General features: G+C 37.1%; 1 protein-coding gene across 1 annotated transcript; it reads left to right on the top strand.

Annotated features, from left to right (window-relative positions):
• The first annotated feature begins 17,741 nt into the window (after positions 1-17,741).
• On the top strand, positions 17,742-19,690 carry LOC141607460 (uncharacterized). The gene is made up of 2 exons (XM_074426810.1): positions 17,742-17,779; positions 18,922-19,690. The coding sequence occupies exons 1-2, from the start codon at positions 17,742-17,744 to the stop codon at positions 19,688-19,690; spliced, it is 807 nt and encodes a 268-aa protein (XP_074282911.1).
• Positions 19,691-21,063: the final 1,373 nt, after the last annotated feature.

The following is a 21,063-nucleotide window of genomic DNA, read 5'->3' on the forward strand; positions in this document are numbered from 1 at the left end:
ATAGGAAAACGACTTGGATCAGACATATTAGGGGGGGGTCCCATTCCGAAGAAGTGTGCTACACTCTTCAGTCATAGCTACATTCATTATCGTCTCACTGGCATCCCTCTCAGACCAATCAATTTGAGAAATAAAATTAGCATAAGTAGGTACCTGAGTGATCATCTCATCGTAATGAGCAGCGACATTGAAAGCTCGTATGCGGTCCAGAAATCTACGGTGTGGCAGCAATCGTTGTGGATAAGGAAGTGACCGAATAGTAATACTACTCGATCGAGTAGTTTCCTCATCATCTATAGTCGGTTGAGGATCAGTGAATAGCTGAATGAACGCTTCTTCCTCAAGAGTCTTCGATCGAGTTTTTACATCCTCTCGATCGAGGGTTACAACATCAGTCTTGTTCGATCGAGCTGTACAGTTTACTCGATCGAGCTCATTCTCCTAGCAATTGCTCGATCGAACAATAGCAGTAGCTCGATCGAGTGGCCTGTCCTCCAACCAACTCGATCGAGTATTGTGAGTTACTCGATCGAATTGAATTCCAAACGAAGCTCTTAAATCAGCGTGCATATCAAGATCTTGTGAGTGCGTGAACGGTACCCGTGAAACTCGAGTCATCAACAGTAGCAATAATAGGCGACTCGGGCACTTCATAAGACGGAATGATGTCGGTGTTGATAGCATACACCGTCTCACATTGCTCTTGCTCGGTAATTAATTGATCACACCGAGCCCCTAGCTTCTTTATACGGCTATCAAATTCCGCACTAAAATTATGACACTGTAGTGAAAGTGCCAATATTGTTGACTTCAGTTCTTCCACCTCATCATTCCTAGCAGGTGAAGGGGTTGGTTGCGGTGGAAACAAATAACAAGGCTGTTGATAGCCTTGTTGCATCAACGGTTGTGGTCGAGGAGCGACATCATAGTAATTACCACAACCCCAAGAATCTTTCCTCTCCCAATTGGCAGATTTTTCAGTTTGAGCTTCAAACTGAGCAATAAGTCGGGAAACGGACGTCATCTTGGCAAAGAATCGAAGGTACTCAAGCCTTCCCTTCGATAATCTTTCTCTAAAAACTGACTAATAGACCTGTAGACCTATCAAAACAGCGCTGAAGAGAAATATTAGAACGGCCTCAAGGTACTCAGTCTTCCCTTGAGGCGAAAAACAGACAAAATTAAAACAGATAAAAAGCGTCGCCTCCCCGGCAACGACGCCAAAATTTGATACGGTCGTTTCTGTACCAAAAATAAATACCTAGATTACTACTAACAGAAGTTAGCGGTAAGTGGGGTCGATCTCCACAGGGAGGCGGTTTACTATCCACTTGTCTATTCTATCTGTCTAATGTCACTAATGGGGGTTTGATTTGATTGAACTAAGCTAAGAGACTAAGGCAAGAGGGAAAGGAATGATCGAAATTAACATTAAGAGAAGGGAAATATGCTAGGAGTCGGTCTACCGTGGCAGCTACACTATCGGGTCAACTGAGTCGATTAAACTATTGATAAGAAGAGCTATGGTCGTCACCTTTCGGTCCTTAAACCGCCCTAGGGTCTCCTAACTTAGCTTTCGCCCTAATTAGGTACCACCTATTGTAATTAATCAAGCCTTCCCTTCCAATCTTTCGATCCAGGTCGGGGTTAACTAGATAAATTGGTCTCCTGCATGCATTCATTCAACCTAATAACAATTATATTGCTTAATACAATTCTTATCGCAAGACTAATCTAATCAAGTCGATCCTAACATATTACTACCACGGCTTTCCTAATCCTAACATATTAAGGGAATTTAGCTAGACATGGATAAAAGAAGAACGAGAGTAAAGGAAGTAAGAACAATAATCATTAAATAAGGATAGAGAAGAGAAGAAAAAATTACTGAATTAAATGATCCGGAAATAAGGAAGAATAAAAGCAACAGTAACAGTGTATGTGGGATGATAAGAGAGGAGAAGCCTCTAATTATGTCGTCCTAGCTCCTATTTATAAGAAAAATAGGATTTATTAACCTAATTGACGGAATTAAAGCTTAAAAGTCCAGCCCATCAGCGAATCCACTCGATCGAGTAAACTAAAGCTTAAACCACTCGATCGAGTGAAATAACCACTCGATCGAGTAAATCAATAAGTGCAACTACTCGATCGAGTAGAAAAAGGACTCGATCGAGCATAATTCTACTCGATCGAGTACTTTCCAAACACAATTTCTGCTTTGCGCCTGAACTTCAAACGGCTGCCATTTCTTCGTTACTTGGGCAAACAGGGTGATTCCGGTGGCGTTGGAAAGCTAAAAGGACAAAATTTCATCTCCAATTAGAATCACCTGAATATCTGTTGTATAATCCGAGATATGGCTCTCCAAAGTAGGCACTAGCAATTTGAAGTTCTTCCTTTGCTCGCCTAGCTATCTTTTTTCTTTGCGCATCTCAAGATAGCTACATTCCCGCTCCAAATTCACTCTTCCTACAAATGCATGCTAAACGGACGGTAAAAGGCTTGATTTCACTACTTTCCGGTTCATTCCTTCAATTAGGACAAAACAAACCAAAGTAGCATATTCGGGGCATTTCGTAGCATAAAACCACGATAAAAGCATAGAAATACGTGCATAAAATAGGTTAAAAAGACTATATAAAATGCACGTATCAAAGCCCTCCATAGGTTTCTCCCACCTCTCCACTCCTACCTCCGCCTGGGTATTACTTTCACCACCACCACTCTCTTCTCACATCTCCCTCAATAAGCTCCTTACACGGTTGGCCACCCTGATCACATCCACTTCTTTGTTCTCGAACACCCAGCCATTCCGCGCTTCTCATATCGCCCAACACCCCATCATAAATAACTCTATCTCTCCATCCTCCAACTCCCTCTAAACCTCTTCCACCCACTTTCTCACCCGCTCATACCCGTTCGTCACCCTCACATCGATTCCCAGCCTATCCCATAGACCCCCCCCCCCCGTCCACCCACATCCCCTAACAAGATGGAGACAAGTCTCCACCTCGCTTTGACAAACCGGGCACCCCACCTCAATATTCTGGATCCGAACGACGAGATTGTGTTTTGAGGCTAAAGCATCATTGCAAAATTGCCAAAAGAAATTCTTCATCTTGGGCATCACATTTGCTTTCTAAATTTTGTTCCAAATTCTCTTCTCCTGAGCTCTATTCGATGTCCCAGCATCCTTCTCTCTTCCCATAGTTAAGACCTTATATGTCGATCGCACTGTATATTCCCCATCTTTCTCAAGATCCCATCCCCACTTATCTTCCGGTTTTGTAGTGCTAATCCTCATATTAAGAATCCTATCTTGCTCAAAAGGAAGGAACAAATTACGTACCTTCGACGTGTCCCAACACGCCCCATCAGCTCGCCACAATTCAGCCACAACCATCTCACTGTCCGCATTTTGCCTCGGGGAAAGAACCATTCTCGTCTGCGTACCCATGATCCAAGGGTCCATCCAAACTCTTGCACTCAAACCGTTTCCAATTCGTCTCCTCACTCCTAATTTGAGCACCTGCTTCGCCTCCCAAATACCCCGCCATGTGTAGCTAGGATTCGACCCTAGCTCCGCTCGCATAAACGCTCCATGTGGAAAGTATTTCCCTCCCAAAACTCTTACCATGAGGCTATGCCGGTCCGTAAATAGTCGCCAAGCCTGCTTACCCAATAGAGCCATATTAAATTCGTGGAAATCGCGAAACCCGAGTCCTCCATAACACTTCGGTTGACACAATTTTGACAAAGCTACCCAAGGGATCTTACTCTTGCCATTTGCCGAACCCCACCAAAACTGGGACAACATAGAGCGTAGTTCATCACAGAAATTAGCCGGTAGTTTGAAGACACTCATTGCATAAGTCGGGATTGATTGGGCAACCGCCTTTATCAATACCTCCCGACCCGTCTTCGAAAACAACTGGCCTCTCCAGCCTTGCAATTTCTTACTCAGCTTTCCCCGAATCACCTCTGCTATAACCCGCTTAGAATCTCCAACCACCGTTGGCAATCCCAAATAACGCTCCTGAGTCTCCACAACCCGTATCCCAAGACACGCTTAAATTTATATATTTTAAGTAAAGAATATTAATTATAAATATGATAAAGATAAAGTTTGATCTTTAATTTCCTCAGAGATAAAAAAACTCAATTTTTATTTTCTTATAATATACTAATTAAAGGTCATAATGTAAAACAGGAAATTACACCACAATCTACTATTTCAATATGCCGATGATCAACACTCAAAATAGCACATTTGTTATTTAAATAGTGTAAAAACTCTCAAAATGCTAAAAAAAATGTTCAATCTATCGTTATCAAACAAAACCAAAGTTTCTGCATTTTTTTTGTCATGTTCAACTTAATCTTTACGGGATGTAAAAATGATGCAGTTCAAAAAGTAGCGGTTAGTTTTCTGTTAGTTAGATGGACTTTTCAAGAGAGAGATGAAAGCTTTGCATTTTAGACCGCTTTATGTGTGAACCGAAGGGATTAAGTAGTGGGCTAAAGGTTGTATCGAGTCGGAATAGGTTGATTGCGACGAGTTGGTTGACTAAAGTGTTTCCTTACTAGATCTAGAAAGGGGTTAATAATTATGAGATAGTAAAATTTGAAGAAAAAAGACAATAAAAATGAGATGGTTGTAGTAAGATTTATTTATGCAAAATGAAATAAATAGCAAAGTTCGTGTATATATATATATATATATATATATATATATATATATATATATATATATATATATGTGTGTGTGTGTATATATATATATATATGTGTATATATATATATATATATATATATATATGTGTGTGTGTGTAATATGTGTGTGTGTATATATATATATATATATATATGTGTGTGTATATATATATATATATATATATATATATATATATGTGTATATATATATATATATATGTGTATATATATATATATATATATATATATATATATATATATATATATATATATATATATATATATATATATATATATAATATTCAAACTTATTCAGTTTACAAACATAGTACCCAAACACTTTGTTTGAGTACCTGGAATGGAGGTAGGGGAGGGGACGAGAAAAAGACTAGGAGGGGAAAGGGAGAGAGATAAGAGGGAAGATTACTTCTTAAACTTTTCTTTGTTGAAGGAGAAATAAATTGTCTTCGATAAGAGAGACGAGGATCCATATCATCTGGAGTAAAGATTGGTGTTTCATGGAGGTGAATGTGATTTATGACTTCTTAGATGTAAAACGTGGGAGAAAGGTAGTGATAGTGGTAATGGATTGAAGGCTGTTTCAAGTAGTAAGAACTAATCACAGTAGCTGAGGTTTTATTTTGCGGGTAAATTAGTGGGGTGGAGGGAGGGTGCATTTGTTGAGGGTGATGAGTTTAACGAGGATAGTGATAATAAATAAGGTTATTTATCAGCAAAATATCGTTTGCATTAAAACATATATGTAACATGAATAATAACAAGAAACCTCAAAAGATCATATTGATAAAATTAATCTTGACCCCAGCAATCCAAATTAAAGTAAAATCATAATTCTAACAACATTGTCGAGAGTAAAGGTTAGTTTCCATTGGACTGTTGATTTTTCTAGAAGTAGGGGTTTAGTTTTTCACTTGGTTGGATAAATTTGAGAGAAGTTTCGAAGACAAGGATCGATCTTTCAAGGGATGAGATTTTTTTAGATGATGTGTGTGAATAGGGAAGAAAAACAGGGGTCTGCGTGAAGAATTTTGTTCCAAAGGAGAAGGTGGGGGCAAGACTATTGTTATAGGGGGTGTCATAAGCAGCCCCAGACATGTAGTATTGCGTTGGAATTTGGTTCACATTCAAAGGTACGTCTATAGTTTGACCGGGAGATATAACATTTAACTACATGTAAATGTTTTTACGTAACTACCATTTGACCCAACAATGATTAAATTATGGTTGTTATTCTAAAGAAGGAGATTTGTTGCATTATTGAGTTGATTATTCAAAGTAGATATTAGTGTTTTCCTTGACTAATTGAAAAACAAACAGAGGTATTAATGAACAAAATCTAAAAACTCTCAGTCTCAAGCATCATATATATAAACTTCATATATGGTTTTATTTTCCTAAAAAAACAACATTGTCGAGAGTAAGGGTTAGTTTCCATTGGATGGTGGATTTTTCTAGAAGTAGGGGTTTAGTTTTTCACTTGGTTGGATAAATTTGAGATAAGTTTCGGAGACAAGGATCGATCTTTCAAGGGATGAGATTATTTTAGATCATGTATGTGAATAGGGAAGAAAAATAGGGGTATGCGTGAAAGATTTTATTTGTTTCAAATGAGAAGATGGGGGTCAAGACTATTGCTATAGAGGGGAGGGGGGGGGGGGGGGGGTCTCATAAGCAACCCTATCCATGTAGTATTGCGTCGGAATTTGGTTCACATTCAAACGTACTTCTATAGTTTGACCGGGAGATATAACATTCTAACTACCTCTAAATGTTTTTACAAAATTACAATTTGATCTAGCAATGATTAAATTATGGTTGTTATTCGAAAGAAAGAGAATTGTTGCATCATTGGGTTGATTATGCAGAGTAGATATTGTTTTCCTTGACCAATTGAAAAACAAACAGGTATTAATGAACAAATTCTAAAAACTATCAGTCCAAGTATCATATATATATATATATAAATTTCATATTGGTTTTATGTTTCTTACAAAAAGTATTTTATTAATCAAACGCTCTTTTATTCTTATGTCAATATTATGTTAACGGGAATTATTTGTTGGTCATGCGGCATACATAAAAGTTTAGACATGAACGATGTACTATATGTCTATATTCCATTTTATTTTGAAATTTATCACACATTATTTTAATATCCGTGCAACGCACGGGCAAGAAAACTAGTTAATCCGAATAGAGACCATAAACTTCATATTAAATTACTCGGTATAAACTGTAGAGCGGAAGCGTACCTGATTACATGACAAATGGTTGGGATGAACCGCCTGAAGGGACAGTCTTCGGAATTAGGTCTTCTAGTAGACACACATACCATGGGGATCTCTCTACTGATGGGATGCGGGGAGATTAGGTTATTGTGTGCTACTAGGAACCATAACCCAAGTGACTATATATAGTCTCATGCATTAGAGACATAATGGGTATCTACACAATTAAGATATCCGGCCCATACTTTATAAGACGTAATTAATATGCCCGTATTATATTATCCAGATGGATCACTATATTGGGCTAAACTTAAACGATAGCAAAAAAATACAATCTGTACGATAGTGTGTCCACATAAATAGTATTGGACCCAATATTCTTACAGTTTCCCACTTGGGTCAAATACAGATAGTGTGTGACACCTGAAAAATTGTATTCATTTTATAACCTTACGCGCTCAACAATGCTATCAACATTCCAATCGTCTTATGCAATTCGGTCCATCAATCTTACTAACATAGGATCAAAGCGGCATTTGCTATAGTTTGTCGTAACAGGACCCTCAATGGTCACGTATGCCAATATAACCAACGACATGAATCTAATATAGGTGCGTAGCATGGAAACAATATCCAAATGTGATCCAAAATATGTATATTTCCAACTGGTCCACCTTAGTTAGATCAACCAAAATAACACAGAGTAAAACCGTAAACCGAAAACCTTATTTCTGCATAACTTAATAACCGTAAACTTTAATGTGTCAAACATGACAAACTCCCACTTGAACTGAATTTCTTTAAAACCAAAACACCCATTTGAGCAATGAGCTCAAGAAAGACCGTGGGTGGTAATTCCTTAGTAAGCGGATCAGCAAAATGGAGTTTGTATCAACATGTATAATTGACACCTTTTCACTCTGAATTGTTTCTTAAACAGTACATCATTTGTAATGTTATTAGAAACTATAATAACTGTACATTTGTCATAAATTAATTAAGTGGTCTTTCAATACCGTTTTAGCCTTAAGACAAATGTTCATAAACCAACTAGGAGTCGAAATACCGAATGATCTCAACCTGAATCGACCTCCTATAAATAATATTTTGTTCCAAATATAAATAAAAAACCATATTTGGCTATCCTTAGTGGATCCAAGATCCTAACCTGTATTACCTTAATATCTGTCTAATTGTAGAATATACGCAATATCCAAACACGTACAGACTAAGTATATACCGTATTACTTAATACATTTTCTGAAACACATGCATAATTAAGCATTAATGTATTTTCTGAACAAATAATTCCTTTAGGGCATTAATGAGACCAAATTGTCTCCTTTACTGAAAGGGTATAAAACTAGAATAATTTTCATACTCCCACTATATCTTTATTATCTGCAATCATCTAACACATTCATCTAATATTAATTAAAATGATAGCATGACAGATTTGTAAACTTTATGACGGAAAACCTCTCTTTAAGCTTTATTGGATGAATTACCTTAATTTGCATAACATCTACTTCGATTCTATTGCATCAAAGTCGTAGTTGTTGCACTGAATAACTTCATCAATGTCACCATTAAGAGACAAATCTTTAACATTCATCCAATGTAACCGAAAAAACGAATATGACAAAATATCCTTATAGTCATTATCAACAAAATGATCATAACTGTCACATTACCTTTTAAGCCCTTCTTGGTAACAAATAAATATTTGAAACCAATATATTTCACAACTTTAAGTAATGAAACAAGGTCCAAATATCATCCTCCATCAAATGACTTAATTTCTTTATAGCATCAATTCACTTATATGAGTTAGGACCTTCAATGGTTTGCTAGATGGTGACTGGATCACCTTCTAACATTACATTATCTAACTCTTACTGCAACTTGTTAGTCCTTCATTACATTCTTATCCATTTTTATCCATATAGACAATGTAATTAAAGTAGTTGCGTTTACCCTTATTAAGTGGATCATCTTATAATGAATTGTTCTTGAGATATTTGAGTTTGTTCTAATACCGAATTGATCTTATGATCCTATACAAGGAGATTTAAGACAATATTTATTACATTTTCTCCCACTCAAACTCAATATCCTCAAAGAACCCCATAATTTCCGTCTCAATTAACTTGATTGTGGGATCATTACCTTATTACCCTTAAACCTTAAGTACTATCCAACAAAATAGTCATTGGCATTCCTTAAGTCCAACTATTAACCTTATGGCTTTTAAACCTCAACCCTAATTAGTTAGACATACTAGACATGTAAATAATTTACATTATTATTAAATAGTCAATGCTATTGCTGAACTTTATCCAAATATAGCTGCAATCTTAAGAACTTATTACCAGAGTAGTATGGAAAAGAGTATGACAAATCACACTCCTTACCAAGCCTTAGGATCTTGTTTGCATATGTGACACCACTCAGATTTTAAATATGTTTTTATTTCAAACTTAGAACTTCGGGGACGAAATTCCTTTTAGGGGGGAATATTGTAATACCCCAAATATTTTAAACTTATTTTAATACTTTGAAAAAAAATTGTGAAATTGAGAATTAATCGCTAGCCATTAATTTTAAGCGGTCCCTTTTTGTTTTATATACACCACACTGAATTGTTACACGGGAGAGTCATAGGATATGGATCAAAAACCCTTGGCTGCCTCCTTGATCATTCCTTTGCCTCTCTGCCTTATTATCTACCATGATTCCTTTTCTTAATCGGGTTGTCAAGCTATTTTAGCCACGCTCTTTGTATTCCCAATCATCTTTTCGCCCAATTCCAAATTGTATTTCAAATTAAAGGTAACACGATTCTACCGATCTTATCATTATATTAGTGACCGGCGTTGATTGATTATGTACCATTTAATTATATTCGTTGACTTTGATAATCAAGGATGTGATGATTATTTGTAATAGTTGTGGTTATTAATCTTATTGGTAGTTATAATATTTTGTTATTTTTTGCACTACTATTAATTTTATATGTGAGATAGGATTATGAGATTTCAATGCTATGGTTTGGTTAAAGAAATTCGTGTGGTTTATTGCCGATGGACGAGTGTACATATGTAATGGCCATGTCACTTATCATAAATATGTATACTGTTTTAGCTATTTGATAGTGACAAGAAGAATTAAGGGTGCTATCAACATAAAGGTGACGATGGTTGAGAGTATGGTGCCTAGATTCACGATGTACTCCATCTTAATGCATTCTGGTTAATATTGGTTAATAATATTGAGGTTTTGTATAGAGAGTAAGTTGTTTTTGGCTTAAGCTATTAACGGGAACATGGTATATTGGAATTATGGTTTCTATTGTACTTTAATTGTCGTACCCTTTAACTTGACTTGTAGGTGAATAGCTTAGAGTTTTACTCAGGTAGTATAGTTCACATTCGTTATTAAGGTTTAAAGTGATGGGTATGTTATATGTATGTGTTGATATGAGTATCTAGCTATAATTATAGTTGATGGAACTTGTATGAATTGGAAAAGGGACAGTGAGTATTGTCATTGCCATTGATTTACGACATTGTTAGGCCATTTTATTTGGTCTTGGTTTATTAGGTTTTATACAGTGGCGATATGTTGCTTACGTTTTTATTATGACCTTTGTTAATATATAGTAGTATATATATTTTTTGATATCATTGTAAATGCTTGTTAGGTGGGTTATTTCATAGAGAGTATAATAGGAGTTGGGTGTTTGGGGATAAGTTAAGAAAGAATTTTGAGTTGTGAGAACACTACTACAAAATGAAGCGATAGCAACACTTGACTTGCAACATTTTTGTAAATTGTTGCATCTTAGACAAAATAGGTAGGATTGCAACACTTTTTTAAGAAACGTTGCATAATATAGTCTACCGCAACACTTTTACATAATTGTAGTATTTTCTTCAATAAAAAAAAAAGAAAAAAACAAAAAACAAAAAAGCGTTGCATTTTTTACCTCAAATGTTGGCGGAAATTTTTGGCGGTCAAATGAAAAAAATAAAAAAATAACACTGTCATCTTCTAAACCAATCGTCACATATACCCTCATCAAAACACATCACGCTGATTCAAATTCTAGGTTTAATTCGATCAAAGACATATACCCTCTATACACAGCACGCTGATTCAATTCAATTGGTGGAGATTCCTTCATAGTCTCTAATCGGCTTTATCTCAGGTAATTTCAGTAATATTCAATTTTTTTTATCAGAACTGTTCTTTATAATTTGTCTTTGATCGAATTGGGTTTTCAGTTGTGTTGATTGGTATGATATATGATATTCACATTGAATTACGATATTTAATTGGAAGCCTAATTGTTTCTTATAAATTGTTGAATTATATGAGTTGATATTTGATTTCAAAATTCCTTGGATGAATAATTGTGTGCGATTGTCTTCTTTTGTGAAATTGATTGTATAAGACGGTTGATACCTGTCGAAGTGAGTACCAAAAATAATATTTATAATTTTCCAAACTACAACTAGCAAGCGGTAGTAAGGGTCGATCCGCAGGGAGGTAGGGAGATAATAGTTGCTTTTAATCTTAGTCTAAGGGTAACAGTTTTGGGGGTTTTGATGTAAATTATAACTAAATCTAATAACATAAAATAAACAAGTAAAAGTAAATAAGGACGGTAAACAATGATAAAAGAAATGCTAAGACGGTCGGTTCACTACAGCTTCGATGGCACATAAGTCTAGGTAAGTCTCGAAATACGGTCGCGAAGGATGGGGAAAACAAGTCCTCTCGGTCCATGTTAAATAGTAGCTACCTCTCGGCCTATATATGCTACTAATCCCTAAGTCTCATTAATACTAACTCTCGTTCTTGATTAATAATTCCTAATGCAAACTAAATCACGTTATCTCTCGATCTTAGCAATTTAGTCGTTTTAGTTCGTTAATTATTGTCCATTCCTATCTCTCGATCTACGGGATGGTCAAGTTTAAGCATCTATCAAATCTCCTCTCGGTCTCATTGAAAGGTAAAGCACTTAACGAAACAAACAAAGCAAAACCAGACGCGAAGTCAGTCGATCGACCAGCTACCCCAGTCGATCGACCAACCGGCTCAGTCGGTCGACTAGTTAAGCCAGTCGATCGACCAAGCCCTAATGCGGGGTTACCTATTCTAATGCCATCTACGCCATAGATCCCCTACATCTTAGCGGGGTTGATTTAGCTAGACATAACGGTGATAACAACAACAAGAGAGAATTGACGAAATAAGCAAATGATTTCATAATTAAAATAACTAAACAAACAATAAACATGAAACGTTAAATTGGCTTTGGGATTCTATCTAGCAAGAATTAATACTACTGAAACGAATAAAAACAATACTGGAATTAAAGAGTAGAATTACCGAGGCAAGGGAACAAGATGAATCCGAAAGTAAATAAGATGCGAGCTTTATTCTAAACTACGAATAATGAATGTATAATAGGAACTGTATATTCTATGCTAATGAATGATAATCAAAAGGTAGGCAGGGGTTACGTTTAAATAAGAGAGTCACGTAAAACCCTACTCGAAAACCTAATTACAATTGGGCTTCTAATCTCGTCTTTAATATGCGTCAGATTAAAATAGCAGTCGATAGACCACACAGGTCAGTCGATCGACCAACCTCCGCTGTACAGTAGCTTCGATAATCGTGCTCCAGTCGATCGACCAAGGTCATCGATCGATCGACCAAGGGTGCTTGTATGCACTGCATTCGACGATTCCTGCAGCGCGCACCGATCTTAAAACAGCTGCCATTTCTTCGTTACTTGGTCAAATTAGGCGTTCTACGCGGCGTTGGAAAGCTAAGAGGATAAGCTTTCACCTCCAATTGGAATCAATCGATTATCTGCTCTAGAACTCGAGATATAGCCATCTGAAGCAGCCTGCAATGTCGAGAAGTGCTTCTTTGCTTCTTAAACTCGTACGCACCCTTGCTTTTGCTATCTTTAGGCCTTAAAACGCGCACCAAGCTCATTCCTCGAGTCAATACTCCATGTCAAATGCAATGCTAAGTACTTAGGGACGGATTCGGCTTATTTCCCGCTGAAATCTTCATATTCCTACAAAATCGCAAGAAAAGGAAGAAATGCACGAAACAAGGGAAATAGTAGCATAAACTACTCAATTGAGCTCTGAAATGCGTGTAAAATGAGGTGCAAAACATCATATAATAGACACGCATCAAACTTCCCCAAACCAAACCCTTGCTTGTCCCCAAGCAAGAACTAGACTCGGTCCTAAAACCTAATGGAACGAGTTCAATCTCAGAGCGAAATGCAACTTGTCAAGCCTAAACCAATTTAATGCAATAACCAACAATCAATTAGCAATGTGAATCATGCAAACGAGTTATGTAGTCGTTAAAAACTGCTGAACCGTCAACTATAGAGACTTATCAAATTGGACTCTCACGGGTCGCTCGAATCACACATAAGCACAGGTGAATAATGTAAAGATAGAAAGAATTCATTTTGTAGTGACACTCACCTAACTACGACCTATGAAAACATGCCAACAATATAATATGAAAATAATCTCTACAACCGTACATACGCATTCCAACCAACAAATGACCATGACACATGCCGAGGTAAATATGGATATGTGAGGTAATGGGTAAGAAGAGGCAAAACAATTATGGGAATGTGGAGGTATAGGCGGCCAAGCTAGTACCTAAACAAAACCATATGACAACATCCAACTTCCCGCTCAAAAAACAACAATAAAACCGGGTGCTAATTATCAAGCACAAATCTCGCAACTTCCATAAAAGTCAACTCTCCAAAGAATATAGATGATAACATGGGAGTGAAAATCACCAAATCAGAATAATTACAACATGTGATTTTTCGAACTTTCTTTTTCTCGGGCTGCAGTCGATCGACCATAGGAGCAATCGATCGACCACCTTCTACAAAGACTCGTTTCTTTTTTTCTTTTCTTTCTTTTTCGAATCATTTTTTTTCTTCTCTTTTTTTTTTCTTTTCTATTTTTTTCTTCTTTCTTTCCTTCCTTTTTCTTTCATCTTCCCAACATCATCTCAAAATGAGCATATAACCAAATTTGCAATAAAACATTCCCACAAATACAAGTACTAGCTCGGATAAGGTAGGCTAATTTTAGACTGTAGTTTATGGGACAAAAGAGGCTAAATTTGGCTATGAGGGGTTCATGGGCAAAATGAGAAAAGGGAAACCTCTACCACATGTGTCAACAAACCACAAACCGAATGCATACAGGTATTAAGCAGATTAAGTTCATATTTATGCACATTTATGTAACATGTCTCATAAGGAGTACTAATCACAATCCTAGATAAACTGGTCATGAATGTCACCAGTTATAAGGCTCTAAACCTCAGAAAATGATGTAGTTTGCCAAAAATCTAAGTCAAGTTATCAAGTTCAGCAAGAAATTTAACGAAAACTCGTAGACTATGCATATATGATTCTACTAATAACATGTTAATCTAGCAAGGCTCAAAGTAAACAGTGCAAATGCAAAATCATCATAGAAATACTACCGTTCCGACTCGACCTATATGCTAAAATAAACGTGCATTGTATGGAAATTTTTGAAATTTTTCAATTTTTTTTGAATTTTGTATATATAAGGGAAATGAAATAAACAAATGCAAACTGAAATGTAAACGTGAATGCAAGCAAATGATATGCGACGCAAAACCCTTCCCCAAACCAAATCGCACAATGTCCCCATTGTGCAAAATCATGTATAGAAGAAATGAGAAATGGGAATTTGCGTTAAATTAAACAAACAAGACATGAAGTGGAAATCGGGAACTCACAAGACTTTAAGCGCGGCAAAAAAAAACCTCCCCAAACCAAATGAGCTAGGAGGTTTCAGTAGCCAGCAGTGCTACCAAAAAGTACCTGAAAAGACAAACAAATACCACGCATAAAACCGAGAAAACAATAATGAAGCGGTAATTATGTGCATAATAGAAGAAAAATAGAAGAAATAAGTAATATGACGGAAGATAAAGTGGAGTAGAAAACTCCCTCAATTCCGCAAATCGACCAAACACAGCAGGGGAGAGGTCGTGAACAGGTACAGCAATGCAGGGCGGTCGATCGACCACATAACCCGATCGATCGACCAGAGTGAACAGAAAGAAGCTCCTGAATCAGCTGTGCGCCGATCGATCGACCAAGTAGGCCACGATCGATCGGCGAAAATACTCTTTGTAACTTCTGATTTCTTCGTATTTGCTCAATAACTTGAGCTAATGAGGTCTAAAAACCTGCAAATACGCATAATAACGCGCCCAAAAATTGCGCAAAACCCAAATGTAAAGTCTAAAGGTCTTAAATCCTAAGCAAACACAAATAAAAGCGAAGTCTCGCGCACACGAAAAACGATAAATAGTCTAAAAGCAATAAATAGTCTTTAAAAGGTCTAAGACACGAATCAACGAAAACTGCGGAAAATCTCCGACCAAGGCTTCTGTCTACATGAAGTAGCTTCCGCAGTGCTCATCTCGTGTGGACTCCACTCTACTCCGACTGGGATGCTCAATGGGTCATCTCTAGCATCTTCCCAAGCATGGCCATCATCTTCTAGCTCCTCACATTCAAAATCCGACTCCGAAATTTTAACTGGCTCCTCCTTCTTGGGCTCCTCGTCAGTTGCATAGCTCAGACATCCCAAACCGCCTCTCTGAACAATGGGCTCCTTCATAGCTGGAGCGATCAGCGATTCTTCCTTCCCCAAACCGGTTCCTGCAATATCTAAAACTAGAGAATTGTCCTCCATATTGCTCCCAATCTGGGGCGGAGGTGTCATTGCAGGAATAGGCACAGGTAATGAAGGCGGAGTGTCGATAATTACAACATAAGACTTACGAGTAGAAATCGCATTACAAGTGACAGGACACATAGCATCTTTCTTCCTATAAGTCCGGGCAAAACTAATGGACTCGCTTCCCCACCTTAAAGGTTAGTGTCCCCGAGCCAACATCAATAATCGCACCAAAGTGTGCGAAAGGGTCTACCCAAAATGATAGGGATATGGGTATCCTCGGGTATGTCCAACACAATAAAGTCAATCGGGAAGAAGAATTTTCCTATTTGCACAGAATATCCTCTAGGACTCCTACGGCCGGACCGCAGAACGATCGACCATTTGCACTTTGTCATATTAGTGACCGCAAATCTAGTCAATCCTAATCTCCTAGCAAGACTCAAAGGCATGACACTAATACTAGCCCCTAAATCACATAATGCCTTCTCAATTGAGAAGGTACCAATATTACAAAGGACCGAAAAACTACCCGGCCGCTAACTTGTGTGGGGCGGTGTGAGTCAAATAAGAGCTAGATTCTTCAGTTAAATTAACAGACTCGACCCTCTCAAGTTTCCGCTTTTTATTTAAAAGCTGCTTCATGAATTTCATGTAAGCGGGAACTTGATTTACCAACTCAAGAAAAGGTACTTGCACATTAAGACCATGAATGACATTTTTAAATTTTTCAAAATATACCTCATCCTTCGTTGGTACTAGCCTCTCTGGATATGGGGCTGTCAGAAGTAGCTTAGCCCTCTCCTCTAGGTCTCTCACACCGGCAACGGCGCCAAAATTTGATACCTGTCGAAGTGAGTACCAAAAATAATATTTATAATTTTCCAAACTACAACTAGCAAGCGGTAGTAAGGGTCGATCCGCAGGGAGGTAGGGAGATAATAGTTGCTTTTAATCTTAGTCTAAGGGTAACAGTTTTGGGGGTTTTGATGTAAATTATAACTAAATCTAATAACATAAAATAAACAAGTAAAAGTAAATAAGGACGGTAAACAATGATAAAAGAAATGCTAAGACGGTCGGTTCACTACGAACGATGGCACATAAGTCTAGGTAAGTCTCGAAATACGGTCGCGAAGGATGGGGAAAACAAGTCCTCTCGGTCCATGTTAAATAGTAGCTACCTCTCGGCCTATGCTACTAATCCCTAAGTCTCATTAATACTAACTCTCGTTCTTGATTAATGATTCCTAATGCAAACTAAATCACGTTATCTCTCGATCTTAGCAATTTAGTCGTTTTAGTTCGTTAATTATTGTCCATTCCTATCTCTCGATCTACGGGATGGTCAAGTTTAAGCATCTATCAAATCTCCTCTCGGTCTCATTGAAAGGTAAAGCACTTAACGAAACAAACAAAGAAAAACCAGACGCGAAGTCGATCGATCGACCACTACCCCATCGATCGACCAACCGCTCGATCGGTCGACTAGTTAAGCCATCGATCGACCAAGCCCTAATGCGGGGTTACCTATTCTAATGCCATCTACGCCATAGATCCCTTACATCTTAGCGGGGTTGATTTAGCTAGACATAACGGTGATAACAACAACAGTAGAATTGACGAAATAAGCAAATGATTTCATAATTAAAATAACTAAACAAACAATAAACATGAAACGTTAAATTGGCTTTGGGATTCTATCTAGCAAGAATTAATACTACTGAAACGAATAAAAACAATACTGGAATTAAAGAGTAGAATTACCGAGGCAAGGGAACAAGATGAATCCGAAAGTAAATAAGATGCGAGCTTTATTCTAAACTACGAATAATGAATGTATAATAGGAACTGTATATTCTATGCTAATGAATGATAATCAAAAGGTAGGCAGGGGTTACGTTTAAATAAGAGAGTCACGTAAAACCCTACTCGAAAACCTAATTACAATTGAGCTTCTAATCTCGTCTTTAATATGCGTCAGATTAAAATAGCAGTCGATAGACCACACAGGTCAGTCGATCGACCAACCTCCGCTGTACAGTAGCTTCTGATAATCGTGCTCCAGTCGATCGACCAAGGTCATCAGTCGATCGACCAAGGGTGCTGTACAGAATTGCATTCTGACGATTCCTGCAGCGCGCACCGATCTTAAAACAGCTGCCATTTCTTCGTTACTTGGTCAAATTAGGCGTTCTACGCGGCGTTGGAAAGCTAAGAGGATAAGCTTTCACCTCCAATTGGAATCAATCGATTATCTGCTCTAGAACTCGAGATATAGCCATCTGAAGCAGCCTGCAATGTCGAGAAGTGCTTCTTTGCTTCTTAAACTCGTACGCACCCTTGCTTTTGCTATCTTTAGGCCTTAAAACGCGCACCAAGCTCATTCCTTGAGTCAATACTCCATGTCAAATGCAATGCTAAGTACTTAGGGACGGATTCGGCTTATTTCCCGCTGAAATCTTCATATTCCTACAAAATCGCAAGAAAAGGAAGAAATGCACGAAACAAGGGAAATAGTAGCATAAACTACTCAATTGAGCTCTGAAATGCGTGTAAAATGAGGTGCAAAATATCATATAATAGACACGCATCAACGGTGTTACATTGTAAGACGGTCTTCTATTGATTGTATAATTTGTAATTTTTTGATTATGACTTGTATAATAGTTGATGCAAATGAGTTTTAATCCTGTCAAAATTATCTATGTTCACTGTAAACAGAATGAATGAAGTGCTTGTAGTATGAGCTTGATTGAAACAAATAATTGAATTCGACTAATTGATCATAAAGGTTGTGATTATGACTTGTATAATGGTTGATGCAAATGAATTTTAATCCTGTCAAAATTATCTCTGTTCACTGTAAACAGAATGAATGAAGTGCTTGTAGTATGAGCTTGATTGAAACAAATAATTGAATTCGGCTAATTGATCATAAAGGAGTATTTTTTAATTGAGATACACATAAAGGAGTAGTTTTTACTTGAGTTTATCATTATTTATAAATAATTTATTCCCGTTTCAAATATTATTCCAAATGCATAAAGTGATGAGGACAGATAGAAGTTGGATGCATTTACCTAGGCGATTGCCCGAGTATGAAAATGGGGTCATTGAGTTTCTAAACGCATCATTTTCTAAGGTTGTTGTAGGAGGTCGATTAGATGTCCATATAAGCGATGCAAAAATCGCTACATCAAGTTACGGAGAGATGAGATCTTTGATCATCTAAAAGCATTTGGTTTTGTTGAAAATTATGATGAGTGGATCTTCCATGGTGAGGAACCATTGCAAACTCAACCTTTCATTGAAAAACTAGATGAAGGGGTGAGTTTTATGGACAATACTGATGAATTGTTAAATGACACATTTAGAAATGGGTTTGAGGGATCTACTGGGGTAGAAGATGGTCTAAATGATGAAGCTATAAAGTTTTATAAGTTGGTCGAGGATGACAAACAAGAGTTATACCCTGGCTGTAAAAGATTTTCTAAACTCTCTTTCTTGATACGATTGCTTTTGTTTAAGACCCTTCATGGAATTAGCAATGTCGCATTTAATGATCTTCTAGAACTTTTGAAGGAAATGGTTCCAGAGGCGAAGATTCCTCTTAACTATACTGAATCTAGAAACATTGTTAAGGACTTAGGACTTCACTATATTAAAATATATACATGTCCTAATGATTGTATGCTATTTTGGAAAGAGAATGAGCAAGCTGATGAGTGTCTTGAATGTCATACCTCTAAGTGGAAACCATGTGAAGAAAATCAATCTCAAAAAAGACTCGAAAAATTCCAAAGAAAGGTTTTGTGGTATTTTTCACTAAAACCTAGATTACAACGAGTATATATGTGTTCAAAAACTGCAGAATTTATGACTTGGCATGCCGATGAACGTCCAAAAGATGGGTATTTATGACACCCTGCGGATGGGCTAGCTTGGCAAAAGTTTGATTCTCTATACCCCTCATTTGCTAGTGAACCTAGAAATGTGAGGTTAGGTTTAGCTTCCGACGGATTTAATCCATTTAGGACAATGAGTGTTGCTCACAGTACATGGCCTGTTGTGTTAATCAATTATAATTTGCCACCATGGATGTTTATGAAACCAGAGTATTTTATGTTATCATTACTCATTCCAGGACCTGAGGGTCCCGGTAATAACATCGACGTATACCTGCAACCCCTGGTTGAGGAGCTAAAGGATCTTTGGACTGTAGGGGTTCAAACGTATGATAAATCTAAGGACGAAACATTTACATTGCATACTGCATTGGCTTGGACAGTAAGTGATTTTCCCAGATATTCAATGTTGTCGGGATGGAAAACAAAGGGTAAGTTTGCGTGCCCTAGTTGTAATCATGAAACTGATTCATGTTATTTAAAACATAGCAGAAAAATGTGTTACATGGGTGGCCGCAGATTTCTAGATCTTAAACATTCATGGCGGCGAAACAAGAGGTTATTCAATGGTAAGGTTGAGTTAAGACTTCCACCTAAACCCTTAACTGGGTGTGATGTGTTAGACGAGGTATCTGGTTTTGTGAACTCTTTCGGAAAAAAACAAAAGAAACCAAAAAACAATGATTCCCCTTGGAAGAAAAAGTCCATATTTTTTGATTTGCCATACTGGAGACATAATGTGTGGCGACATAATCTTGATGTAATGCATATTGAAAAAAATGTATTTGACAATGTGCTAGGAACTTTACTTGATATTGTTGGAAAGAGTAAAGATCATGCAAATGCTCGCTTTGACATTTTAGATATGGGAATTAAAGAAGACTTGCATCCTCAACTTTCACATGATAAAAAGAAGGTTATTTTCCAAAAAGCTTGTTACTCTATGTCTCCAAAAGAAAAAGATATTTTCTGTCGTGTATTGAAATCAGCAAAATTGCCTTATGGTTTTGCATCTAATATTTCACGGTGTAAACTGCTGCAAAAAAGAAAGTGTCCGGATATAAGAGCCATGATGCTCATATCATCCTGCACTATTTATTACAAGTTGCTGTGCGGAGAACCCTTCCAAAACATGTGTCCATTCCTTTGATTAGACTGGGCAATTTCTTTCGAAAATTGTATAGTAAGGTTTTTACACCTAAAGACCTTGACTACTTGCAAACTGAAATTGTTGAAATATTGTGTGAGCTTGAAAATTTTTTTCTGCCAAGCTTCTTTGACATGATGGTGCATCTGCCGATTCATTTAGTGGAGGAAATTAGGCTTGGGGGTCCTGTGCATGGAAGAGGGATGTTTTTCATTGAAAGATATTTATGCAAGTTGAAATCT

Source organism: Silene latifolia, chromosome 10 (assembly GCF_048544455.1).
Source record: "Silene latifolia isolate original U9 population chromosome 10, ASM4854445v1, whole genome shotgun sequence".
NCBI lineage: Eukaryota > Viridiplantae > Streptophyta > Magnoliopsida > Caryophyllales > Caryophyllaceae > Silene > Silene latifolia.